The 27,870-nt window shown below is 42.1% G+C and overlaps 1 protein-coding gene across 2 annotated transcripts in view; it reads right to left on the bottom strand.

Moving 5' to 3' along the window:
• XRN2 (5'-3' exoribonuclease 2) overlaps positions 1-24,831 on the bottom strand; it is an 82,371-nt gene extending 57,540 nt beyond the window's left edge. Inside the window, exons 1-7 of one of the 2 annotated variants that reach the window (XM_083360621.1) lie at positions 24,664-24,831; positions 7,975-8,102; positions 7,786-7,897; positions 7,161-7,272; positions 6,704-6,762; positions 5,010-5,099; positions 3,531-3,603 (exon numbers count right to left, since the gene is read on the bottom strand). In XM_083360621.1, coding sequence (XP_083216747.1) covers positions 3,531-3,603; positions 5,010-5,099; positions 6,704-6,762; positions 7,161-7,272; positions 7,786-7,897; positions 7,975-8,102; positions 24,664-24,738 — 649 coding nt within the window. In that variant the 5' untranslated portion in view covers positions 24,739-24,831. The remainder of the gene's footprint in view (positions 1-3,530; positions 3,604-5,009; positions 5,100-6,703; positions 6,763-7,160; positions 7,273-7,785; positions 7,898-7,974; positions 8,103-24,663) is intronic. The other variant, XM_083360620.1, reaches the window with a different exon arrangement.
• Between the last annotated feature and the right edge of the window lie 3,039 nt (positions 24,832-27,870).

The raw sequence follows: 27,870 nt of genomic DNA, 5'->3' as shown, positions 1-27,870 counted from the left end.
AAACAGCTGATGATCAAGTGCCTTTGATCAATTGATCATCAGCTAAGTGTGACAACCTCTATAAAAGGTGAGGTTTTAGGAGTTTGCTGATCTCCAGCATTGAGGTGTATGTTAACACAATGCCAAATGGGAAAGATATTAGTAATGATCTTAAGAGATGCTACCCATCCATTTGGGAAGGGTTTTAAGGTCATTTCCAAACAAATGAAAGTCCATCCTTCTACAGTGAGGAAGATTATTCACAAGTGGAAAACATTCAAGGCAGTTGCTAATCTTCCCAGGAGTGGACATCTTAGCAAAGGGTCGGACCATGCAATACTCAGAGAAATAGCAAAAAAATCCAAGAGCTATATCTCAGATTCTACAGATGTCAATTAGCATGTTAAATGTTGAAGAACATGATGGTACAATTAGAAAAAGACTGAACAAGTGTGGTTTACTTGGAAAGGTTCCCAGGAGGAAGCCTCTTCTCTCTAAAAAAGAACATGGCAGCATGGATTAGATTTGCAAAGTTGCATCTGAATAAATCATAAGACTTCTGGAACTGTCCTTTAGACAGATAAGACTAAAGTGGAGAGGCTTGTTGTGATTCAGGGTCAGCCTGTGGGTTCGGCAGTTGGGTCGGACGAATCAGAGGAGGAGGGGGGTGTTGAAGACCTTGCTGAGGGGGTTGAAGATCTTGCTGATGGCAGGCCCCTCCCACTTGGTCACCATGGAGACCCAGCTGTGTGAGCCTGACTGTGGATGAAGATGACCCACAGCTGGCCCTGTTCAAGGACGCCCGACGCAGGAGGCAGTCAAGTAGGAGTAAACAGAGGAAGGCTGTGGGGCTTCTCGGAAGGAGGCAGAGAGAGGCCACGCCCTGAACTCTTTATAAAGGGAATGTTTGGGGAGGGCTGGTTTGCTGAAAGCAACCGCTCAGATAGTGTTTCAAAGCTCCTGTATCTTGGTTCGTGTCTTGTTTGTTTTTTGTAGTAATAAATTTGGCAGACGTCATTCCAGCCTCTTGCCGTTTATAAAGGGGTTGCCTTTTCTGCAGGGCCGGTAGCAGGCTGGTACAGAACAAGGCTTGGTTATAATGGACAGTGCCACATTTGGCAAAAAACAAACACAGCATATCAGCACAAACCTCTCATACCAACTGTCAAGCATGGTGGTGGTTGGGTAATGATTTGGGCTTGTTTTGCAGCCACAAGACCTGGGCAACATGTAGTCGTTGAGTCCACCATGCACTCCTCTGAATACCAAAGTATTCTTGAGTCAAATGTGAGGTGATCTGCCCAACAACTAAAGCTTGGCCGACACTGGGTCATGCAATAGGGGTGTCAAACTGCCGGCCCACGGGCCGGATCCGTCACAATGAAATCGTGCCCACCCCATTGCCAGCAATGGGGAAAAAGCTCTGTGACGCTGCAGGTTTGACACGTCTGCAATAGGATAATGATTCCAAACACACCAGCAAACCTACAACAGGATTGGCTGAAAAAGAAAAGAATCAAGGCATTGCAATGGAACATGTTGTTCATCTGTGGTTGCATTTACCTACTTTTAAGAACTGCTAAGAACCAGATGATTTTTTACTACATCCCGATACATAAAACCGTGGAACTCAAAGAGGTTGTATTTTCTTTTTAATATGACTGCATATATATTCTTGGCACAGGCTCCCAATGTTCTTCACTACAGGTAGCCCTTGACTTATGACAACTGAGCCCTAAGTTCCTGTTGTTAAGCAAGGCAGTGAAATGAATTTTGCCCCATTTTGTGACCTTTTTGCCACAGTTGTTAAGTGAGTCACTGGAGTTATTAAGTGAATCATAGTCATTAAGTAAATGGGGCTTCTCCCATTGATTTTGCTTGTCGGAGGGCAGCTGGGAAGGTTACAAATGGTGATCATGTGACCCCCGGACAGTGCAAGTCTTACAAATACATGCCAGTTGCCAAAAACCCAATTTTGATCACTTGATCATGAGGATGCCGCCAAGGTTGCAAGTGTGAAAACTGGTCACAAGTCACTTCTTTCAATGCTGTTTTAATTTTGAATGGTCACTAAACAAATGGTTGTTAAGTTGAGGACTACCTGTAATCCCTCCCAGGAACAGTCTCCTGCCACAGCAGGACTTGGAGAAGGACTGATGGAAGGAAATAGCCAGGAGTTTAATATCAATAAGAGAGAAGAATCAACATAATCTTATGGATCCATTTCATTTTTCATCACATAGCACCATGAGAGCTAGGTCAGCAGCCAAGTATTTTTCCAAAATATTCTACATTTATGTAATCAAACTGATTTTGTGTAACTCCCACATATAATTTAATGAAAATGCAGTATAATCAAATCCAATGGGATAAAATAATAATATTGAAACACATTAAAAACATATTAACAAACCCAACAGTAGCAATGATGTATACAAAATAGGACATATCAATCCAGTTCAAAGACATTCAGAAGAAACAAAGTATGTATCAATTTATCCAGCTGGCCAATTCAGTGAGCATATATTGACATGGATTTCAAATTCTGCTGCATGGTTTCTCCTGCCCTGTTCCTTCTGTAGATGCAATAACTTCTCTTTAAATAAGGTAATGATTATTGTTGGACTAAGGTTTGAAGACAACTTCTACATTAAGAATAAAGTGCTATATAAATCAACTTTTGGGGTCTCTTCAATTTAACCTACCTTGGTATTTTAATCAGAAAGATTGTACTTATTCCTAAGTCCAACATGTTTTTTGACATAATAGAAAAGTTTTGTTTTTTAAATTCTATTGAAAACATTGGAGAAACAACGAGATATTCCACAAATGAGAGAAATTCTCTAGAACTCTCCACCAAAAAAACCATACCGGTATTTAAGGAATGAAAAAAGTCACAGTTTTTGAAGTTTACTATCTCATGTCACAGGTACAAGTTGGTTCATATGAAATATACATCTGTTATATACGGGGGGTCTTCAATTGTTTGTTCGGTGACAATTCAAAATTATGATGCTGCTGAATGAAGGGACTTAGGACACCTGACCGAAGTTACGGCCAATGGGGTCCCCACCATCACATGAACAAAATTGGGTGCTTGACAATCCACCCTTACAACCGACACTGTTACCCCACCCCGCTTATCCCAGGGCCTTCCCCACCCTGAAAACAACCCATGTTCTGCTTAACGTCTTGCAACAGGGAAAGCAGAGATTGTGGTTGTTAAGTGAGGCAATTGGGTGAGCAATTGCCATGACTTCTGACCATACTGGAAAGTCAAGGACTTCCTGTACTGTAAAATCAGGTACATAATTTAAGTTGCTACATAGACTAAAGAGCACTAAGCCAATTTTTGTCTTTTTAAATTTTGATTTTATATTTTTAAGTTGTACGTGCACTAAGCTATTACTACAATCACATGAAACTCTTATTGCTCTGCACACATTCAATGAGTATTTTGACAAATCCTGTTGTATAAAACAATAATATATTAATCCAAACTGTTCAAAGTTATCCTACTTATTCTCCTGTAAAGAACATAATATCCCTACCTCTTTGCCTACGGATGTAATCCATTATTTTGTGTTCACCCTCACCTGGAGCACTTGCATCAGATAAAATAACCTATCAATAACAAAAAGAAGCAATATAAGATGTAAATTGAAATACTCAATATAGCAGAGGTCCCCAACCTTTTCATGCTGGTGGCCTGGAGGGAAAGGGAACAGTTGTAAAATTTGTGTGTGTGCTCATGAGCACACATGGGCCACTCATGAGCACTCATGGGCCACACATGAACCCGCACAAGGCTAGCAGCCCATTTGCGCATACATGCAGGTGCTAGCTGCTGCTGCTAGCACCATGTGCACGTGTGAACGGGCCACAAAATCCACACTGCGCACATGCACGAATGGGCCACACAACCTGCATGGGGCTAGCAGGCATGTTTGCACATGTGTGCATGCACTACTCGCCGCCTCTGCTAGTGCCACGCACATGCACAAACGGGTCTGCAGGCTCTAGCGTGAGTGGAGGTAGGTGCGTGCATTGGCCAGCCTGTCCGGTGGCCCGGTGGCCAATAGGCCACAGCCCAGCAGTGGGCCGTGGACTAGAGGTTGGGGACCCCAGCAATACAGAACATCAGCATGAAAATTACTAATGTGTATCTGGCAAATATTTTCTAAACTTTTGATGCCTTGAGTAATTTCTAAAAAACAAAAACTGGAAGAACACTGTTCTATATATTCTCAGAAATAGAACTGGAACTTCTGAGGGAGGGATGGCAAACTGAAGATGTCTCGGTGAAAGCAGAGTGGATGCCCACAACAAAGACTGAAGAACCAATGACTCATTCTTTGGTACCTCCCAGACAAGGAAAGGATGGGAGAGACCCATGTGCATTGGATGACTGCTCCTCATGAGGAGACCGTAGTCTTCTGTGGGTTTCAGGAGCAGGAGATGAAGCTATTAACTATCTTGCTTACAATTGTAGCAGACCCTTTTAAAGCTTTCTGGTCAATTTCAGAAATTGCCTATTTTTTATTTATAAATTTTATTGGCGACCTATTTAGATGGGCTACAGTCATAAAAGATTTATGTTATGTTATGTTGGGTTGTGTTATATATTTATTAATAACCTTAAGGGCATCAAAGACCCTCAGAATAACAAATTTAAAAAATTGTCAAGTGAGTTTAGTTTCAACTCTCAACAAAAAATTTTTTTTTACAAACATACAGATGGAAAGAGCTTGAAATAAATAGCATTATAGCATTATAGCATTATATATGAAGGAAATTGTGTACATTTCCTAATACTGGTATCTGTGCTTCCTAAATTGTGTATCAATAAAAAATTCTACTAATGGACTGAAATATCATTTGATGAATACTTAATAAAATGTATTTTCTCCCTAAAATTACACATCCTACATAATATATGGGTGAAAAGTTGCTCAACAATAACAAGAGTTATCCAACCTAAAATTCATTTACATTAGAATTGGAGTTACAGTCAAGAAAGTGAAACTTGCCGTTAAGTTTTTCCATCCAGGATCATTATTTAAACGGTCAGCAATATAATAACGAAGACATTTAGCAAGACTGTCCATAAATTCTGTTCCCTATATAACAAGAACATAAAACAATGTTTAGAGGCAAGATTGGGCAATTTTTAAATAAACATTTTAAATAAATACAAATATACACTAGCTTGAGTAGGTCAAAGCTATATCAAAAAGATTTGCAATTATGTGAGCTGTAGTAGCATGAAGAGTGAAAAAGGAAGCCACTGACAAATTTATGCCTAAATCATAAGCTAAAGTCAACATATTATCAGAATGTGCCCCAAATGCCACCTGAATTAAAAACATTATTAACTGTCATCTTTTCTGCTGTTGTCTTTTTTAATAAGATATTCTCAAAGTGAGCATTTTATTTCTTTCCTGAAATGGGGAGACATATATGTTTAAAATAATAGAGGTTTTAAACTGACCGATAATCTATCTCTTCCCCATGATGATGTTTACCTTAGGTAAAGGTAAAGGTTCCCCCGCACATGTGTGCTAGTCGTTTCCGACTCTAGGGGCCGGTGCTCATCTCCGTTTCAAAGCCAAAGAGCCAGCGCTTGTCTGAGGACGACTCCGTGGTCATGTGGCCAGCATGACTAGATGCCAAAGGCACACGGAACGCTGTTACCTTCCCACCGTAGTAGTCTCTATTTTTCTACTTGCATTTTTACGTGCTTTCGAACTGCTAGGTTGGCAGAAGCTGGGACGAGTAACAGGCGCTCACTCTGTTACGCAGCACTCAGGATTCGACCCGCCAAACTGTCAATCATCTGATCGACAAGCTCAGCATCCTAACCCACTGAGCCACTGTGTCCCTTTATGTTTACCTTAGTGGCTCCTATAGACAGAAGAATTGTCTTCCCTCTTTTCAATCCATTTCATTAATCTAGCATCTTCTCCTCCATAAAAATGTCATTATGCAGTAAGGTGAGCTGATCTAGAATACTCTTACCTTTTATACTCTGAATCTCACAAAATCCTGTTTCCAGATTTATAAAATATTTCACTGCTATTATGACATTATCCATCAGAACCATAGGTTTCTGTGCAAACTTGAGTTTTGAGAGTAAAAAATTAGGTTCTTATTTTAGCAATTGAACTATGGAAAAACTTCTTTTCATTCTCTCTCCTCATACAAACCCAGCCCAAAGTTAATCTTGGGAATACTTTTCTCAAAAGCATTATTGTCTTTTGGATGACTTTGCCCTTTCATGTAGATCTTAGCAAACATATGGCAAGGGAAGGAGAGAAATGCACGTAAGAAGAATTTTAGTTATATTATGCACACTAAATTTATAGATAGAGAAAAAACAGCACAAGTGCGCTTAGAGATATATCTTTTGACATTTTAATCTTCCATTTATGTCTTGCTACAAGTTTCTACTTAGACTTGACACTGCTACTACAGCAATCAAAGTAGCATCCTGAACTCCTGAAAATCTTTCCTAATTAGTTCTGTAATGTAGCATTTTAGGTGGCATCTTCACCCTCTGGAAATGCCTACAGTCTTCACAAAAATATTTGCTAGATATTAACCTGCAATCAGAGTCTGAGATGACAGTTATAAACCCACTGTCAAGCAGTAGTTAATCAACCAATAGACTGTGACCAAAGCCATGTCCAATCTCAGTTTGGGAGACAATAGAAGTTCTACTTACTGGAGTTATGCAATTGCTGTCAAATCTTTCTTTAATTTCTTCTGGAGGTAGAAAGCCACCTTTAAAAAAACATGTAACAGAACTGAAGACTAGTGTAACAGGCAAAATTATGAGATAGAAGAAGACAGACATATATTTCATACCATTAATTTTTAACCCATAACATTTTACTTTACTGATAGCTCTATTCTGGAATTCAATTATGACCACTTACGATAATGGTTCTAATCTCAAGACAAGCTGACAAAGAATTCCAGGCACGGCATTTCAAGTGTAAATTAGAATACACTTAACAGAATCTTGTAAGTAAAGATAAGACAGAAACTGTGCAACTCAAACAACCATGCATTTGCATGACTATTTTGCTTTACTAGATACAAGAATATGTAATAAAAAACAGGAAATAACCCCTTCTTCAAATTGCTTATTAATGAAAAATATTAGATTATCAATTTACCTTTCTCCATAATTTCTTGTCTAATTCTCTGCTTCTCTTCTACACTTTCCATTCCTTCTTTCGATGCTCTGAATCTTCTGGATCTCTGTTGATTCATCTTTGCCCGGGGAGCCTAGAAGAAGAGTATTAGCATTAACAATTTAAATGACATTTTTCTTATTTTTTGTCTTCCTATTAAACTATGAAGTTTAGATTGTATCACTATATTTGAAAGTTTACATACAAACCATACAGACATATACAGCAATATTTATAGACTGCTGCACTATGAACAATTCTGGGAAATTTTAAAGTACTACTAAATACACAAAATTAATATTATTTTATATGATTCAGTTAAATGAGAAAAATTGTATTTATTACTGACTTCCCCACAAGTACAATCTCCATAAATAAATGCGCAATAATGAAATATGCCTTCACTGTAGTCCAGTATGCCTCACGGTTTTGTCACATATACTGAAGTATTGATATTGGCTAGTTAATATAAATGAAATAAATATTAATGTTAAAATCCCATTTTTAAAGGTCCACTTGGCAAAGAATTATTTTTGCTAAGTCTCATACTATTGTGTGTGTGTTTCTTTTAAACAAACTGAATAATTGAGCATTTTTTTATATTTACCACTCCATCTATTGCCATGTAGAGAAGTCTCCTTGGTCTCACAATGTTGAATAGCCTGTCAATATACTCAAAAATTGCAACCATCATTTCATCTTCATTTTTGGGTGCTGGCCTGCAGTGTAAGGTATCACATTAATATTTCAAATACCACAAATGCTGACCCCTTATTTAAATAAAAATGCTACTCACTTGTCCTCAGGATGTGTACAAGGATGGATAATGCCATTCATATCCAAGTATAAATTATCAAATTCTACTTCATTGGGATTTGGCTTACTGGTGTCAACTGGAATTTTAATACCATTACATTCTTTAGCCTGCAAACAATAAATGACAGGTGATTCTGAAATAGTCTAAATCATATTTCAAGAAAATAAACCATACTCAAGAAAACCAAGTTGTCAGACACAATCGGTACCATGCTCTAAGTTGCAGTTAAAAAGATTTATTTCTCAAGTTAAAAAGATTTATTACTCAAGCCTATACATGAGAACCTAGTCAACTAACATTCAGTACTAAACTGGCGCTAGACAGGAATTAACAGAATTCAAGAGGGCTGGACTTAGATTAATTGTGGGAATATAATAATTCTGGGCTGATTACTCGCTTATATAGGCCAACTATCTTCCTAGGCCAAGATTGAGGAAGATGTACAACCCAAAAGGAAGGAAATTTTTATCTATTCTTCCTAGTGTAATACAGGTCCACTTTTTTTGGATCACCTGAGTGTTGATCATTTGATTGCAACAGGAATTGACTGATTAGTTTGCTGCATGAACCTGATGTTATGGGCTAAGAGAATGACTGGTCCAAAGTCAGGTAGACTTTCATGCCTAAGGCAGGACTAGAGCAGTCTTCTAGTTTGTAGCCTGGTGCTTTAACCATTAGATCAAACTGGTTTTTCCTGGTAAATTATGATTTAAAAAAATAATTTTATATCCAGACTATGACCATTTTAAATCAACACATATATAGTATAACACAAGCTAGTATTTCATATATAATCTTTGTTCCAGAGAAGCACATCAGATGTGTACATAGACACACATATCCACACACTCCTAAAGCAGCCACATAAACTTTGAAAAAAAATCAGATTTAATTATTCAAATAAAAGTGCTTCATATGCACTCTTTACTTACAGTAACATATTTCTAAGAATTTGCATAGTGTCAATAAAAACATGTAACAGCAACACTCAGATTAGCATGTTCCTTAAATCTGACAACAGTTTTATGCTACTAATTCATAATAATACATATCTACTGGAACATCCAAATTTGTGGATGTTTATTTCTCACTGAAGACATTTCTATCTGCAATCTCACATATCTCTGTACAATAACCTAAATTAGAAATCAGCCTTTCCTGGAATTGTCTCAGAGTCTAATAAAGTACTTTGTAGCCAAGAAAGCTGAGTATGGAACCCAACTTAAAATTACTACTACTGCTATATTCCTACTAGGGTATTCATGTTCTGGGAATTTATTTATAAGAATAAACAAATCTTCATATGTCATAATGTCAGATTTTAACATGCTGAATATTAGAACACATTCCCCCAGGAATCATGTTTGCGAATTTGAATTTTTATGTTCTCTATTGTGGTTCTAAAATAGATTGTTTTTCTATCCATAAGCATGAATAAAGGCCCATGTTCTACTCTTTCATCTTCCACTCCTGAGCTCCCTGCAGAGACAGGGAAGGCTGAAACGTTTAATTAGTTTAATGACTATTAGTTTACTATTTTGTTGTAACTTTGCTTAAGCCATTAGCTGGTTATTGAGGTTATATGTTCTCCTTTTCCAGGGTTTACATTTGACTGACAGTTATGAGTATCTGTATCTTGAAATGTGTGCAAGGGCAATATTAGGGCAATTTTACTAATATGAACTCAACCGTTCATCTCTGCTTCAGCTGACTCGATGGTCATGGATTTGATCTTGAGGACTTTCAGAATAATCTAAAATGCCATTGGTTTAATTAATGTAGGAAGACCTGCTTGATTTGATTGTATCAGCAAGACAGTAAGCAGTAAGTGGTTTCTAGATCAGTTTTTATGTCAGCTTCATTTTCATGGTTATAAAGCTGAATTTCAGCTGCTTCATCTCATTCAAATCACGCCAATACAGGAACTCTACTATTACAGTGTTCCCAGATAAAGCCTAGGAGGTGATCATCTATTTTAAAGAGTCTAATAAAAGAAATTCCACCACTTTATACAGAAGTCCATTCCACTGTAAAACATTTCAGTTTATCAGAATTGATTTTATAAGGTTAAGCAGAGTATGTATCTTGTAATCTGATTTCATTTGTTTAGATCCTAACATATAATACAACCTTTGTTCATATCTTAACTTCTAAAGCAACAAAATTTTCAATAACGTTATCTAACTCCAGGGGTGAGAGGTCTATTTCTAATTCCCAAAAAATAATGGATTACCCAATATGCTGAATATTGACATTTCACAAGCAGCTGAAGGTACAATAACCAACAACTTATACTGAATAAAGCCCATGAAGTTCCTTGGATTAACCTATTAGGGCAGGAATGTCAAACTGCCAGCCCACAGGCCGGATGCATCACGACGAAACTGCGCTCACCACATTGCCGGCAAGGGAGAAAAAGTCATGATACGTCACGTAACGTTGCGAGTTTGACATGCCTGTATTAGGGCAATGAAAAAAAATTAAAAGAGAATTTATATGGGACAAAGATTTATGATGAAATCAACCAAACAAAAGTGCTCTTTACTGAGTCTATGTTATATTAGTGAAGATTATTTTCCCCCATAGGTTTTGTGTGCTTTCAATATTATTCAATAAAGCTTTTCAAAATGGTCTGAAGCCTTTCTAATAATCACAAAATATATAAATCTGGAACCCTTAGTAGCATGATATGTTTGCTGATTGCTTGTATGTTTCATTTTTGCTTGTTTGGGCAAATTTCTTTAACAAAAAGATGAGTAGTGGGTATGGGACATGGTATATGTTGTTTATAAAAGGATTGAATATGAGCTTATTTAAAAGAAGGTAGCAATTAAATTGCTATTGACCCAGAGGAGAGCTATAGATTAATAGCTAATATATTCTCCCTTGGCAAATACTCAAGCAGTTGGTAAATGACAAGCTCTAGCATAGACACTTTTATCTAGATTCATTTCAATTGACACAGAACTCTGAGATGACTCTGGGGAACGTTCTCATGTTAACATAATTATGTCAATATTCCCAGAACTATCAACAACATCTTCAAAGAAATAACATTCACAAGGGAAAAAAACAACAACATGAAACCCTTCCTGGATATCCCTATCAGTAGAGGCAACAATGGCAAATTAGAAACACAAGTCTCTATTGTAAAACCACCCACACCACCCAACTAGGACAAGCAGGCAGAAGACTAGCATAGTACATGCAAGTAGCAAATTAGAACACATGTTGAAAACTTCTTAATCTTGCAGCAAAAGTCCAAAAATGCTAGAGAACTGGTAGAAGCCTGGTACTCAGACAAATGAGCCTTCAACAGGCACATAGAGATAAATGACATCTACATACCATTCAAAAGAGACAATCAAAAAAGCCAAACAGAAAACAGAAAGACCAAAACACCCCCTTGCCAGCAAACAACAGCCAGATAAGCAGAGATTAACACCAAGATTAATATTAGACCAATAATTAAGTAGTAAACAATACCCCAATCAAGAAATTACCAACTCAGACAAATAAACTAACAGTAAAGAACACCCTAATCAAGGAACTACCAAGAACACTCCCACCAATACTGACAGGGCAAGCCACTAGGTCAGCGGTCGGCAACCCGAAAAAGGAAAAGAGCCACTGGGAACCGGTTCCATCACACATAAAAAAAGTGGGAGCTGCGTGCGTCCATGCATGCGCATAAAACATTTCTTGCGCATGCGTGGACGCGCGCGGTTGCCTTTTTTTAATGTGTGATGGAACCGGTTTCCGGTTGCGCGACGGCGACGGCCCGTCTGCAAAGCTGCCACTTTCGGCAGCTTTGCAGACGGGCCGCGGCAGTTTTCGCAAGAAGCGGGGCCGCTACCCATTCCGAGAGGTGCGCACGCACCTCCCCAAACCTCCCCAAACGTTGGCAGGTCTCCGGACGGCAGCGGCTTGGGAGAGGTGCGCGCACACTCTCCAAACCGCCGCCATCCCGTTTGCACAGCTGCCGTGTTCGTCAATGTTTGACGAACGCGGCAGGTCTCCGGACAGGATGGCGGCAGTTTGGCGAGTGCGCGCGCACTCTCCAAAACGCCGCCATCCCGTTTGCACAGCTGCCGTGAACGCGGCAGGTCTCCGGATGGGACGGCGGCGGCTTGGAGAGGTGCGCGCGCACCTCCGCCCTTCGGAAAGGTGCACGCGCACCTCTCGGAATGGGCGGTGCCACTCTCCATTTGGAGAGGTGCGCGTGCACCACTGCCCGTTCGAAGAGGTGCGCGCGCACCGGGTGGCTGGGAGCCGCAGGAGACGGCTCAAAGAGCCGCATGCGGCTCCAGAGCTGCGGGTTGCCGACCCGTGCACTAGGTATATAAAAAGAGAGCACTTCTTGCACTAATTATGTTACCTAGTTTGGGTATGAAAGCTTGCAAGAGACAACCAAGCTCAGAAAGTACTAAGGACTCCACGTACACAAATTTTTGAAAAAGGACATCCATTAATTTCTCCGTTTCAAGTATTTCCTTAACCGTTTTTAGTTTCTAGATGCTAATAACCCTTTGAAATAGCTAGAATTGAAAGATTTTGATAAAATGAAATGTGTCATGATCTCCTCAGACCCATAACTTATTCAAAGCTTCACTAGTAGCTTTCCTAGATAGATGTTTCTATTTCAGCTGATAGAGAATTGTCTTTAAAATCTATTGTGTAGGTGTCATAGTCTGCTCAGTTTGGCATATTAAATATCAGTAGCATTGACTAGCAGTGAGTGCACTGTAAAGTATAAAGCAAATTTGTTCAAACACAAGTAGTTTCGGTTGGTAGAAATACAGATGGACAAGTTCATTTATTCTTAGGCAGTGATATTTTCAGGGAGATGGTAGCCTTGCCTAGTCGCTGAACCCAATTATTAGCATGCTAATAACTGATAATACAATTTGCTCTTTATTCTCATTTTAAAAATGCATGTGTAGTTTGGCACTGACAATTTATTTATTCATTTATTTAATCCCATTTATATCCGGCCCTTCTCCGAAGACTCAGGGCGGCTTACAATCAAAGCACAAATCAATGTGCTTAGCAATAGCCTTCATTCTATGTATATGTCTGCTTATTAGGGCTTTCGCCCCCCCCTCCCAACGAAGCGGCATTATTACAAAGTCAGCTTATTGCCCCCAACAATCTGGGTCCTCATTTTACCTACCTCGGAAGGATGGAAGGCTGAGTCAACCTTGAGCCTGGTGGGATGCGAACCTGCACTAATTGCAGGCAGCTGGTGTTACTTAAGGAGGCATTAGCCCTCTGCTCCACCAAGGCTCTTATATAGAATATCCTTTGAAAATTCTGAATGTCTACTCTGACTGAACAGACTAACTCTAACTATCAAGAGGAATAAATTGCAAATCATTTGGAACTGGGATGTGGAAACTCATTAGCGTGATTAGAAAAGGGAGAACATTAAGATATTTGTACAAAGAAATAAGCTCATTTTAGACAAATACTGAACTATTTTACTTCTAAACTTCATGTGCAATATTGAACTTCAAACTTTATGAAGAGTTTGCTGTTATGAACTCCAGTGCGCAACCCAATACCCAGTATTCATGAACTAGGCATGGGGAAAGGATTTTTTTTAAACCTTAGTTGTGGTATCCATATAGTGCCCAAGGATAACACGGATGCCATGACACCTCACAAACTTTTTTAAATAGATAAAATTTTGCAATACAGTACATGAGGATTCAGATAGCAATAGCTCAAATGGGTTTCTATGGAATCTATTTAGGGGTTCTTACAACATTATACAAGATTGTATGGCACTAATAGTACTGTAGCTGGATTTGAAGATTTAAACACTTTCAAAGTAATCAGATTTTCCCTGCAATCAATCTCTAGCTTATTAGTCATCTCAGTTTCTCTTAAAATCAAGAACTCCACAACCATGTAGTCCACATACCCTCCTAACATATGGCCTTTTCACTACAGTCAAATTTTTGGAGGCATTTTAATTTAATTAAGTATTCTTTGCTATTTTTATAATACTACAAATACTAATAATATTTGATGTCTCATTACCTGAATATGTTGTTACACTGAATTCTACTTGTAAATTGTATGTGTATAGTCATCAGCAGTCAAATGACAAATCCAGTCTGTACATCTGAGTGCCAATCCAATGTAATAATATAAGAATTATTCTGTTTGCTTAAAAGGGTATGATATTATGAAATTTGATGGAATTAAGGCCATGATGCATTTTACCCTATTTACAATGACTCAATATTTTTATTCTTTTTAATCCCAGTTACATATTGTGGAGTTGGACATCACTTGAAATCAGGTGAATAAAGTGATCTGTAACTCCTAAAAACTAAATCAAGCAAGTGAAAGATAGTTAGCTGCACCATTTCCTACTCATATCTTTGTACAAGACTGATTTTCCTTAATAAGATTAAGCTATTTACCCTCAACTTTGCATGACTTTTAAAGTAACATACTGGCACAAATATCAAGCAATGATTTTAAAAACATATGACATCATCATACAAATAATGCACTTTCTTGATGGGGGCGGAATTCTTTCGGCCATGCTGAATCTTCTATTTCGTCTGTGGAATTTTCATGCTTTATTCACAAATCAACCTCATTATGATATTTTCATATATAATAGCAGCATGTGACTGTGAAAGTCAAGATGTAAAATGACTACAGGTCTCAGTAATTCATGCCCCAGTGGGAGGGCATTCTCAGTGGGTGCGCCAGCCCTCTGGAACAGCTTACCAACCGAAATCCGGATGGCCCCCGACCTCCGTACCTTCCGACGCGACTTAAAAACTTTCCTGTTCCAGCAGTCCGGCCTGGCATGATAGCGTTAATTGGGGTCCCAATTTGTTTTCAATATTGTTTTTATTACTTTTTATTGTTCATCTGTAGACCTTCCTTCCTCTGTACACCGCCCCGAGTCCCTCGGGAGAAGGGCGGTTTATAAAAACTAATAAATAAATAAATAAATAAATGTGTATTACCACTGTTCCTACATTAAAATCTCTACCATATTTTACTCCAATTTGTAAAGCAGTTTATACAAAACGACTTTCTGATATTAATTTAATATACCATAGCCTTTCCTTCTCTACCTTTTAAAATTTAAATGATTGAAACTGTGAACTCATAGAATGGGAACTCACATCCCATTCTATGACTAACATTTATAGCACAGGAAGATAAACATGTCTTGGATTAATGACATATGATAAGCATAATGAAAGGATACAATCTACTCAGAGCAGACTACAAAGAGGGAAAAGTTGCACTGTACATTAAAAGTATGCATGTACAGAAATCCAAGCAAGTAATCTTGGTAATACTATATAAAGTATCTGGGTTAAAATGAATAAAGGACTGCAAACTATTGTATTAAAAGCCCACTCAAAAAAACAGTCAGAATGGTATTGACTCCATGGCTTTTATTATCTATAAACTAATGTTCAGGGCACAGGAAATATCAAAGGAATATACCTGTAAATACATTTTAATAGATGAGACAAGAGACATTGTGGGATGAATATAAAATTGGAATACTGCAACTAAATAATACACATATTTAAAAGGAGCCAAAACAATAGACAGGATGAAGGATGTTATTATATGTTAAAAATCTACTTCACACAGAACTCCCACTTAGTGGCACTGTTATGAGCATTTATATTAAAATAAATTGAAGAAGAAATAAAAGCAGCAACTTTGTACCATTGACTATTCATTTGTTCTGACAATATCGTTTCCAGAAGCAAACTGCAGATAATTCAAAAGGGCATGATATCATAGCAATGTGATCCTTAGTTACTCCAATATTTTTGGGAAACAACTCTAGTTCTTCCAGAGTAATACCTGTCTGGCTGACATCTTCGCACTCACTGAATGGTGGAATATGGTTCAACTATCCTTCAGTAAAGCATGACCAATAGGGCAGGACTTTTCAACCAGTGGTACGGGTACCATCTGTGGTACACTGGCACCTGGCAGGTGGTACGCGACCATCCTAGAAAAGTGGTAGCGGGGGAGGGGAATGAGCTAAACCGGTGGCAGTACCGCAGAAGCCTGATTGACAGCTGCAGCTGCAGGGCTGTCAGGGCTCAGCGGAAGTGCCAGAATCAGCACCAGGCTCCAGCTGGAGCTCGACGCTGATCCTGGTGCTTCTGAGCCCAGAAGAAGCGCCAATCAGCTGGAATGTTGCAGCATCTCCAGGGTCTTGTGATTTACATTCAGATGCTTGGCAACTGATTCATATTTATGATGGTCACAGTGTCCTAGGGTCATGTGAAGTGAACAAAATCTGCTGCAACTACCCAGCAGACAGGGGGGGGGATAAAAACCAAACACCCTCCCACCCCACCCCCGCTGCCAATCCTCAACAGAAATGCTCACAATGAACACAGGAGGAAGAGCGCCGCCAGGCAGGCAGGCAGATGTCTTGCTCAGCTGTGGCTTGGGGGGCACTTTTTTCAGTGCCACTGTAACTTTGAACAGTCACTACGCAAACTGTTGTAAGTTGAGGACTACCTGTACTTCATCACTTTTTTCCTTTTTTTTTTTGGTCATCAAGTTTTTGACACCTTGCTAGGCGACTGGTGGTACTCGGATGTTGCCATATCCTAAAAGTGGTACAATGGGTGAAAAGGTTGAAAAGCCCTGCAATAGGGAACAGTTGGTCAATGAAGTGGAAGAAACAGAAATACCAAGGGAAAGTGACAACTTGTGGAGTTCTTGATTTTAAGGGAAACTGAGCTGACTTATAAGCGAGAGACTGATCGCAGGGAATATCTGATTACTTTGAAAGCGTTTAAACCTTGAAATCCGGGGTTTTTTTGTGCTCTTGAATGATTATTTTTTTATTGATACTCTGGAAAAAATGTTAGATGAAGATTAAAATAGCCTGGGGAGATCACAGTTGTTTGCTTTTGTAGCGCACACGCTAAAAGTGGAATAAAACAGAGGAGATGAGAGGACTGCAAAACATTGTAATGTAATCAATCTGCAAGGACCTTGAAAACAATGTTATACCAGAAATAATTACAGGTAGTCCCTTAACAACTGGAATCAGAATTATTTATTTTATTTATTTATTTATTTTATTGGATTTGTATACCGCCCTATTCCCATAGGACTCAGGGCGGTTTACAGGGCAGTTAAAACCATGAATACAAAAGAATAAAAACAATTAAAACAAATTAAATTCAAGCCCCAAGAGTAAATCTAAAACCCAGTTAAATTAACAACCCCACAGTCTGGACCAAACAGATCGAAGAGCCAAGTTTTCAGGTCCCGGCGAAATGAGCGAAGGTCAGGGGCAGTCCTAAGTTCTGTGGGTAGTTGGTTCCATAGGGCAGGCGCACCCACAGAGAACGCCCTTCCCCTGGGAATAACCCACCAGCATTCATTAACCGGCGGTACCCTGAGAAGGCCCTCCCTGTGGGGGCGCACAGGACGATGGGAAGATGATGCCGGCAGCAGGTGTTCCCTTAGATAGTCCGGACCCAAGCCATTTAGGGCTTTATAGGTCATTACCAGCACCTTGAATCTCACCCGGAGGGTAACCGGAAGCCAATGCAGCTCACGGAGAAGAGGTGTTACATGGGAGTATCGGGAAGCTCCCATCAAAACTCGCGCGGCTGAATTCTGCACCAGTTGAAGCCTTCGGGTGGTCCTCAAGGGCAGCCCCATGTAGAGAGCGTTGCAGTAGTCTAACCGGGAGGTCACGAGCGCATGAGTGACTGTACGTAGAGCATCTCGGTCCAGATAGGGACGCAACTGACATTGCTAAGTGACAAGAGTCACAAAAAATGATTGCCTGTGATTGTGGCACTTAGTGATAGCAGTTCTGGCAGTCCCAGTTGTCGTTAAGCGAGGACCTCGTGTGACCATCACTTCTGACGTCCTGCCAGTTTCCTCAGTGACTTTGCTTGTGAGAAGCCAACAGGCAAGATAACAAATTGTGATTACATGATTATGGGTTGCTGAGACAGCCAAAACTCCAAATACCTGTTCTAAGCTCCCCTTGTGCCATCACAAGTCTGAATGGTCGCTTAAACAAATGGGACATAAGTTGAGGACTACCTGTATAAATGTGTTAAAACAAAGTCCATATTCATTGTAAGAAGGTAGGTATTCACTATCAAAAGATTCATGCCCGGACTCTGTATTCCCAAATCTTTTATTATCTGTATAAGGAGATGAAGGGAATGTTTATCAGATGTGCAGATGATATAATGGTGATCAGGATAGCTAACTCCTTGTAAAAGAAAATTCCAAATTACGATATCCTATATATATAGCCTAAAAATACCACATAAAGTTATGCGTTTAAGAAACCAGTTCGATAGATACAGAATGGGAACATCTGGTTTCAGTAATTCTAACTGAAATAAAAATCCATTCAAATTGAATAAATGAATAATCACCAACATAAAGAAGGTAGATGTATTTTTAGATTGTATCAAGATCATCGCGCTCCCCCCCCCACGACAGAGGTCTGTGGGATGATGGCCACCGTCTGTAGGCTAGAGCGCCATTTAAAACCCTCCTATATCTGGTCTGGAGGGCGGAATTCACCAGGGACCACCTGAAGCTTTATTTGGAGGTGGGATGTGCCGAAAGGCCCCCGAGATAGCAGTTATCCTCTCGGGATCATACTTTAAGTCCAGATAATCCCTCCTTCATTTTTTCGCCGGAGACTGACTACAGCCCCTCGGTCGCGATGACAACTTAGGCATGGAGATAGATGAACTACCATCGCTCATCACCGGAGCTACGAAGTTATCCACCAACAGACTATGCTAGCATTCACCGGACTCTCTCTCCTCCTGCGACCTACCCGGAGCTGGATGATGACCCCCTGAGATCCTGATCACTGTGAGAGGGTGACCATGTTCTCAGGAGCCACTACTTCAGCTCTGTGGTCGTGATATGCAGTTGTTCCTACCAGCTCGTCCTTTACTCCTATTTCCACCTCTGATGGCTTACACCAGAAGTGAGCTACTTGCCCTGAGAGCTTCCCCACTCTCTCAGAGATGGCCATCAGACCTACGCCGCCGTTTCCTTAATGACGGGTCCTGGGACCCCGAGAGGTGGCATGGCGCCAAGAAGAGGCTCTTGGGTTTTCTTTTAAAATTTTTTGAAGGGTTAGGGAGGGGGGAGGGTCAGGCCCAGCAAATCGAGGGGAAGATCCCACCGGACCTGTCTCAGCCTAAGTTGGCCAATGGTCGCGGCAATATGAGGGCCAAGGAGAGTCTTGTAAACCAGGGGGATGGGACAGGGATACCGATCCCCACAGTAATTGGGAATGGCAGCAGATGGAGGAGCAGAGGGTCATATCGTATTCTGAGATCACGCCCACGCTATCTTCTTGCTGTGGCGCGCTCTGACCCTCTGGCTCCCGCTTGCTGCCCTGGGGAAGAGGGAGGTCTGACTCCTGAGCTCAGGCTGATCTATTTTAATGCCAGGTCTGTTGTGAATAAAGCTCCCCTCATCCATGACTTGATCGAGGAGGAAGGCGCAGACCTGGCATGCATCACGGAAACCTGGCTGGGCCCAGAAGGAGGGGTCCCTCTGACTGATTTATCCCCTCCAGGTTTCCGTGTGCTACATCAACCTCGAGCTCAGGGTAGGGGAGGTGGCGTGGCGATCGTTATCAGAGAGACCCTCCATCCGCGGGAGGCCACTGCCCCTCAGATAGACGGATGTGAATCCCTCCTCTTAAGGTGGGGTCCTGGTGGTCAGTTGGGCCTACTTCTGGTATACCTCTCTCCAAGCTGCACAGCAACGGTTCTACCCAAGCTACCTGACGCCATCTCAGGATTGGCGGTCGAATTTCCAAAGCTTATGGTACTGGGAGACTTTAATCTACCTTCCCTGGGCAGTGCATCAGAAGTGGCCCGAGAGTTCATGGCCTCCATGACGGCCATGGACCTTACTCAAATTACTCAGGACCCAACTCACGAGGGAGGAAACATGCCGGATCTAATTTTTGTCTCTGGGCAGTGGCTAAATGGGCTGGGTGGGGTTACTCCAACATCACAACCCCTTTCATGGACAGACCACTACCTCCTGCGGTTGGGCCTCCGTCACGTCACCCCCCGATGTCAGGAAGCGGAACCGACCAGGTGGTTCCGCCCCAGGCGCCTGATGGACCCAGATAAATTCCAGATGGCGCTTGGACCGATTCCCACCTCCCTCTCCCACAACCCGGTCGAGTCCTTAGTTAATGCCTGGCAACAGGCTGCTTCGGAGGCGCTCGACCGCGTTGTCCCTTTGCGGCCTCTGACCCGGCGCAAGTCCCGACTCGCTCCTTGGTTCTCCAAGGACCTGCGGGAGATGAAGCGCCAGAGAAGGGGCCTAGAGAGCATTTGGAGAGCCAGTCGGTCTGAGTCTGACCGAACACAGTTAAGATCCTTTTCTAGATCCTATCTTGTGGCAATGAGGGTGGCAAAGCGCGCCTACTTCTCCACCCTCATTGCGTCCGCAGATAATCGCCCGGCCGCCCTATTTAGAGTGGTCCGCTCCCTTTTAAGTCAAGAGACGGGAGAGGACCCCCTACATGGACGGGCTGAGGAATTTAGTAAATATCTGGTGGACAAAATTGCTCAGATTCGGGCTGGTCTGGACTCTGACTGGGCAGTATCTAACGAGAGGAAATCGATGAAGTTGGCCAAGTACATCTGGGAAGAGTTCGATCCTGTGACTCCGGATGAAGTGGACAAGATCATGGGGAAACTAAGTGCCGCCACATGTTTGTTGGACCCGTGTCCCTCCTGGCTAGTCTATGCTTCTCGGGAGGTTACACGAGGCTGGCTCCTAGCAGTTATCAATGCCTCACTGAGTGAAGGGTACTTCCCTGCTGCCTTGAAAGAGGCGGTGGTAAGGCCCCTCCTCAAGAAACCGGCACTGGACCCAGCTGTTTTAAACAACTTCCGTCCTGTCTCCAACCTTCGCTTCCTTGCGAAGGTCGTTGAGAGTGTGGTGGCGCGACAGCTCCCTTTGAACCTGGAGGAAGCTGAATATCTAGATCCGTACCAATCGGGTTTCAGACCGGGGCACAGCACGGAGACGGCATTGGTCGCGCTGGTGAATGATCTCTGGCGGGCCCGAGATAGAGGTTATTCTTCTGTCCTGGTCCTATTAGATCTATCAGCGGCTTTTGATACCATCGACCATGGTATCTTACTGCGTCGTCTTGAGGGGCTGGGAGTGGGAGGCACCGTTCTGCGTTGGTTCTCCTCCTACCTCTCGGACCGTTCGCAGACGGTGTTGGCAGGAGGGCAGAGGTCAAGCCCTAGGCCTCTTAATTGTGGAGTGCCTCAGGGTTCGGTGCTCTCGCCCCTCCTGTTCAACATCTATATGAAGCCGCTGGGAGAGATCATCCGTAGCTTCGGGGTGAAATATCATCAATATGCTGATGATACCCAGCTATTCATCTCCACCCCGAACCAACCCAGTGATGCCCTTGATGTGATGTCCCGTTGTCTGGAAGCGGTACAGATTTGGATGGGAGAAAACAGGCTTCGACTCAACCCGGCCAAGACTGAGTGGCTGTACATACCGTCATCTCGTTTAGTCCAAGAGGTTCCATCTCTGACTATAGGAGGAGAGATGTTACCTCCCATTGATAAAGCACGCAATCTGGGCGTCCTCCTAGATTCACGACTCAGTTTTGAAGATCACATTGGAACCGTGGCTAGGGGGGCATTTGCCCAGATTCGTCTTATATACCAATTGCGCCCCTTTTTGGACCGAGATGCCCTACGTACAGTCACCCACGCACTCGTTACCTCCCGTATTGATTACTGTAATGCTCTCTACATGGGGCTGCCCTTGAAGACCACCCGGAGGCTTCAGCTGGTGCAGAATGCAGCTGCACGGGTTGTGATGGGAGCTTCCCGATACTCCCATATTACACCCCTCCTGCGTGAGCTGCATTGGCTACCAGTTGCCCTCCGGGTGAGATTTAAGGTGCTGGTACTTACCTTTAAAGCCCTACATGGCTTAGGTCCGGGATACTTGCAGGACCATCTGCTGCCGGGAACAAATTCCCATCGTCCAGTACGCTCACACAGAGAAGGCCTCCTCAGGGTACCGTCAGCTAGGCAATGTCGGCTGGCGACCCCCAGGGGGAGGGCCTTCTCTGTGGGAGCACCAACCCTATGGAATCAGCTCCCCCCTGAGCTTCGGATAGCCCAAAACCTCCAATCCTTTCGCCGCGGCCTCAAAACACACCTGTTCCACCAAGCTGACCTAGACTGACAGGCATTTCAATTAATTTATATTTAGTATTTTTAATTCATTTTAAAATTCTCTAATTTTTATTGCACTGATGTTCTCAATTTTCATTTTATCTTGATTTATGTACTTATTATATGTTGTATTGTGAGCCGCCCTGAGTCCTTCAGGAGATAGGGCGGGATATAAATCCCATCAATAAATAAATAAATAAATAAATCAACATTAACACATTTTCTAAATCCCGGGTACGTCTAGTTTAATGAAAAGAAGGAATGGGGGTGACATGATAGCAGTGTTCCAATATCTCAGGGGTTGCCACAAAGAAGTGGAAATCAAGCTATTCTCCAAAGCAGGGCTTTTCAACCTTTTTACCCATTGTACCACTTTTAGGACCACCAGTTGCCCAGCAAAGTGATGACCAAAAAAAAAAAAAAGGAAAAAAGTGAAGTACAGGCAGTCCTTGACTTACAACAGTTCGCTTAGTGACTGTTTGAAGTAAGGTTTTGGTCACTTCACATGACCCTGGGACACTGTGACTGTCATAAATATGAATCAGTTGCCAAGCATCTGAATGTAAGTCATCCTGGCACTTCCGCTGAGCCCTGACAGCCCTGCAGCTCCAGCCATCTCTCGCTCAGGCTTGTGCGGTGCTGCCACCGGTTCAGCTCATTCCCCTCCCCCACTACCACTTTTCTAGGATGGTCACATACCACCTGCCAGGTGCCAATGTACCACACGTGGTATCCATATCACTGGTTGAAAAGCCCTGCTCCAAAACACCTAAGGTAGGACAAGAAGCAATAGATGGAAACTAATCATGGAGAGAAGCAACCTAGAACTAAGAAGAAATTTCCTGACAGCTAAAACAATAAATCAATGGAACAACTTGCCTCCATAAGTTACGAATGCTCCAACACTGCAGGTTTTTAAGAAGAGATTGGACAATCAATTGTCTGAAATGGTGTAGGGTTTCCTGCCTGAGCAGGGGGTTGGACTAGAAGGCCTCCAAGCTCCCTTCCAATTCTATCCTATCCTATTCCGATGGTCCCACTAAGTTGCCCCTGCATACTGAATACAATTCTTGGATTCACACTTTAAGGATTCTAAGAAATTAGGACAGATACAAAGACAGGTAAAAATGATCAGACTATGAAATGAATCCTATCTGAAAAGATTGAAGGAACTCTGTTAAGCCTTGAAAAAAATCACTACTGAGAAAAACATGAGAGCACTCTTCAAGTACAAAACAAACGTTCCTGTCCCATATTGCCACAGCTTACAGAATATGGAAAAATTGCTTTAGGTCAGCAGAAGATTTCAGTTACACACTAAGAAAAACATTCTACTCTCCACTGCTAGTCTGATCTTATTGGATTAACAGTGGAGAGAAGCGGGCTTGATGACATAAATGATTCCTCCCAACTCTGATCTTATTACTGGGCTAACCAAACGATTGTGCCAGGCTTTTACGAAAGCAAGAACAAAGAAAAGAATGTTTCATAAAAGGTTTAACCTGGAAAGTTTACAGTGCAACACCTTAAGTAGCAGCATTTTATTAATAGGACTGACAGTTATGAAGCAAGTGTGTAGAAGGTAATTATTCATATACATGCAAAAATTAAGTGGTACATGTGCCTATTCAGCTATCCATTCTATTTACAGCATGGGCTTTACCAAACTGAACCAGATTCAATAAAGCTAGCAATCTATCTAAACAATTATTTTCTATGAATCAGATTTTATCAAAATGCCCTACATCCCCTGACTTTAATCTCCTAGCTCAGGGGTAGGCAACCTCGGCTCTTTTATGACTCGTGGACTTCAACTCCCAGAATTCTTGAGCCATGCCAGCTGGCTCAGGAATTCTGGGAGTTGAAGTCCACGCACGAGTCATAAAAGAGCCAAGGTTGCCTAGCCCCCTCATCAAACATGCACCTACTACAATCGGCCGAAAGCGTTACGTTTAAGTTGGAAAAGCCTGTTTTGTTTGGCTTCTGAAAACCAAAACACGCTGTCCGTCACAGCTGTAAAAAAAAAAATCCGCCCCACCATTGCGAAGCCTAACAAATCAGTTCCACGAGAAAGTGGAAGCGGTGATTCTCCCCAGATGTAATAACCCAGGGGTCTTCAAACTTGGCCCTTTTATGACTTATGGACTTCAACTCCCAGAATTCCTCAGCCAGCGTGCCTGGCTGAGGAATTCTGGGAGTTGAAGTCCACAAGTCATAAAAGGGCCAAGTTTGAAGACCCCTGTAATAACATCTCGCGAGAGAAATAACAAGTCGGGAGAGATTCGCCAGTTCTTCCGCCCTTCCTTTTTTTTTCCCCCGGCCCAAGCAACGCGGGCTCCGAAAGCCGCGGCAACGCAGCGCCAGCAGCCGTCCCGCCAAACGCCCTTTTTTTTTTTCCCCTCTCGCTCACCTTTTCTTCAGTGCAGGACACGATGATGGAGGGATATTTGCGGCTCAGCCACCGGAAAAACGCCGGGACCCCCATTTAGTCGCCCCGGCCCCTCGGACGCGCAGCCCTTTCCTCGACAAAACCGGCGACGAAAAGATGTCCGGGTCACCAGGTCACCCCCTAGTACGATGGGTAAAAAAAAAAAAAAAGACGGAAGTGCGCAGCGCGTAAGGGAACGTGACCAATGACGTCATTCCTCCAACTCCCCCTCTCGGTCGAGGCGAATGGAAAAAGCGGTTTCGGTTTCGAGTGGCTGCTGGAGGAGCTGGGCGGTCTCGCGGCGGGCGGGCGGGCGGGCGGGGGTGGGCTCCGTTGGGTACTCATCGATAGCTGGTAAATTTAGTGAGAACGCTATTGGGTGGAGGGCATTTGGGGGAAATCGCCAGCATATCCGTCATGGTATTTGTACTCTTATTTGGCTTGTTCAGAAGCTGTTTTTTCCTAATTTGTTTACCAACTGGCGCGCCCTCCGTTCATCCGAATTTGGCATACTGAACTCCGTATTTGAAGCTGTAGCCCACTTAGATTGTCTCCTTCGTCAATCCGACGGCCCCGCAAGTTGAAGTGACTTTCTTTACCCACCTATCGGAATTTTTTGGTTATGGAGGTTCCACACATCTGTCATGGAACCGGATTGTAGAAGTCTGCTGTATTGTGTGTTCATTGAAGGAATCCGATTCAGTGATAAAACACTTTTTTTTTGTTGCATACTCGAGATCTGTATCGGAATCCACCCTGGCTGGAGTTTTTTTGTAGAAAGACCTTTGCTAGAATGATGTTGAAGGACAAGAGGCCTACTAACGAATTAACCTGGTGTCCTTCCTTTTCATTATTTGTTTTTAGTGGGCAGGGAGACATTGGGCACACCGTGGGGACAGTCCATTTAACTAAACAGTTAATCAAATTCATTTAATTTAAGGGGAGAATACTTAACTATCCATTTACCTCCTCCATCACAGAGTGCATTGTACGGCAGAGAAATCTCAGTTGCCTGATTTGCACATCTTATTTCATGTTATATATGCAATAAATTAACTGGCATGTTGCATATGCGTTGTGATTAGTTAGGGTAGTCAGATATGGGCTGCCAAACTCCAGGTAATCGCTAGATGAAAGGGTTTTCCTATTTCTCTATCATTTAGAGAGAATGAAACAATAGATCTTGTAAATCAAAAGGCCATTGACCATCCTTGTGTTTAAATTACTTCTCTCCCTTGATCTTTATAAACACTAAATTTTAGCTGAGGAGGGCAAGATGAATGCTTTCTCTCACCAGAAAACACCAGTGAACACCCAAGCCTATGAAATAAACCAGGGATTACTAGGAAATGGAAAATTCATCTTTAATCTGATCAAATATTAGTAACATCTGATTATCAAGCCTAATCTATGGCAGTGATACAGGCAAAAAATAAATGTTTTCTTCTACCAGTGCCTAGGTAATCTTAAACTTTCAACTGTAATGGAGCCTATAAATTATCACATGACCAACTCAATTTTTTGGCTGTTTGTTTGGCAGTTAAGTGAACACTGCAGTCATTAAACAAATCCATTGTTTGCTATGAGGTATTTTAAACCAAAACCTGGAACTAAATGCTAGTTTTTGGCAACAACTTATTATAAGGTAAAAGGTAAAGGTTCCCCCACACATGCGTGCTAGTCGTTTCTGACTAGGGGCCGGTGCTCATCTCTGTTTCAAAGCCGAAGAGCCAGCGCTTGTCCGAGAACGTCTCCATGGTCATGTGGCCAGCATGACTAGACGCCAAAGGCGCACGGAACGCTGTTACCTTCCCACCATAGTGGTTCCTATTTTTCTACTTGCATTTTTACGTGCTTTTGAACTGCTAGGTTTGCAGAAGCTGGGACGAGTAACAGGCGCTCACTCTGTTACGCAGCACTCAGGATTCGACCCTCCAAACTGCCAACCATCTGATCGACAAGCTCAGTGTCCTAACCTACTGAGCCACCGTGTCCCTAACAAATTATGGGATGCTGCAAAATGGCCTTAAATGTGGTCTGTTGCTAATGAAATGTGGTCATGTGACCATTTGGGGCCAGCCGTCAGAACTTCGGAATGGGGTCATAAGTACCTTTGTTATAAGTTTGAATGGTCACTAAGCAATATAAATCAAGGGAACTTATATCTACTTTATTCCATCCAGTGGAGGCTTTGTGAGGGCTCAAAGTCTAGAGGTTCTTGTTTGGGGAATGGTCTAATACGGGTGTCAAACTCACCACATCATGTGATGTGTTGCGATGTATCACAATGCTTTTTCCATTACCAGGAATGAGGTGGGTGCGGCTTCTGTATGATGAAACCGGCCCGCAGGCCAGCAATTTGACACCCCTGGTCTAATAGAATCCTTAGTAGTTCAGTGTGACATGTTTGCAAAACACTTTGAAGACAAAAATAAGATTGCAAACTGTTCTGTGACTCTTTTCTGTTCCAGCCTACAACTGTCCCAGTTTGCTTCAAGGAGAACCCCTTTTTTCTTTTTAAATCAATAGGCTGGAAAAACCCAACCCAAATTTATTTACAGTTCCAATTTTTTTTTTAATATTTTTAAATTTTTAATTCCATTTATATCCCGCCCTTCTCCGAAGACTCAGGGCGGCTTACAAGCTTAGCAGTAGCCTTCATTCTATGTATATGCCTGCTTATTAGGGCTTTCACACACACCCCAAGCGGCATTATTACAAAGTCAGCTTAATTGCCCCCAACAATCTGGGTCCTCATTTTACCTACCTCAGAAGGATGGAAGGCTGAGTCAACCTTGAGCCTGGTGGGATGCGAACCTGCACTAATTGCAGGCAGCTGGTGTTACTTAAGGAGGCATTAGCCCACTGCTCCACCAAGGCTCTAATAAAGTCCTTGAAACAAAAAAGCAGCAGAATATTTTCCTTAACAAAAACAAATGATTCAAACATCAAACAAGAGTCAAACAGGAAGATTAGCAAGAACAGACCAGGATTTTCTTTGGATTTCTATGAACGGTTGCCTTCAGCAACCAGCACCACTCACACCTTCCCCTTTTATTAACAGCCCCAAGGTGTGGCTTCTCAATGCCTTCTCCTATCGCTGAGTTGCTTCATAGACTTCCTCTGGTCTGCTCTGCTCAACTGCCTTCTGCTTCTAGCTTCTAAACAGATTCATCTGTGAGTCTGAAC

This window comes from Vipera ursinii, assembly GCF_947247035.1.
Source record: "Vipera ursinii genome assembly, chromosome: 3".
NCBI classification, from domain to species: Eukaryota; Metazoa; Chordata; class Lepidosauria; order Squamata; family Viperidae; genus Vipera; species Vipera ursinii.
This window is presented reverse-complemented; position numbering and strand designations above follow the sequence as displayed.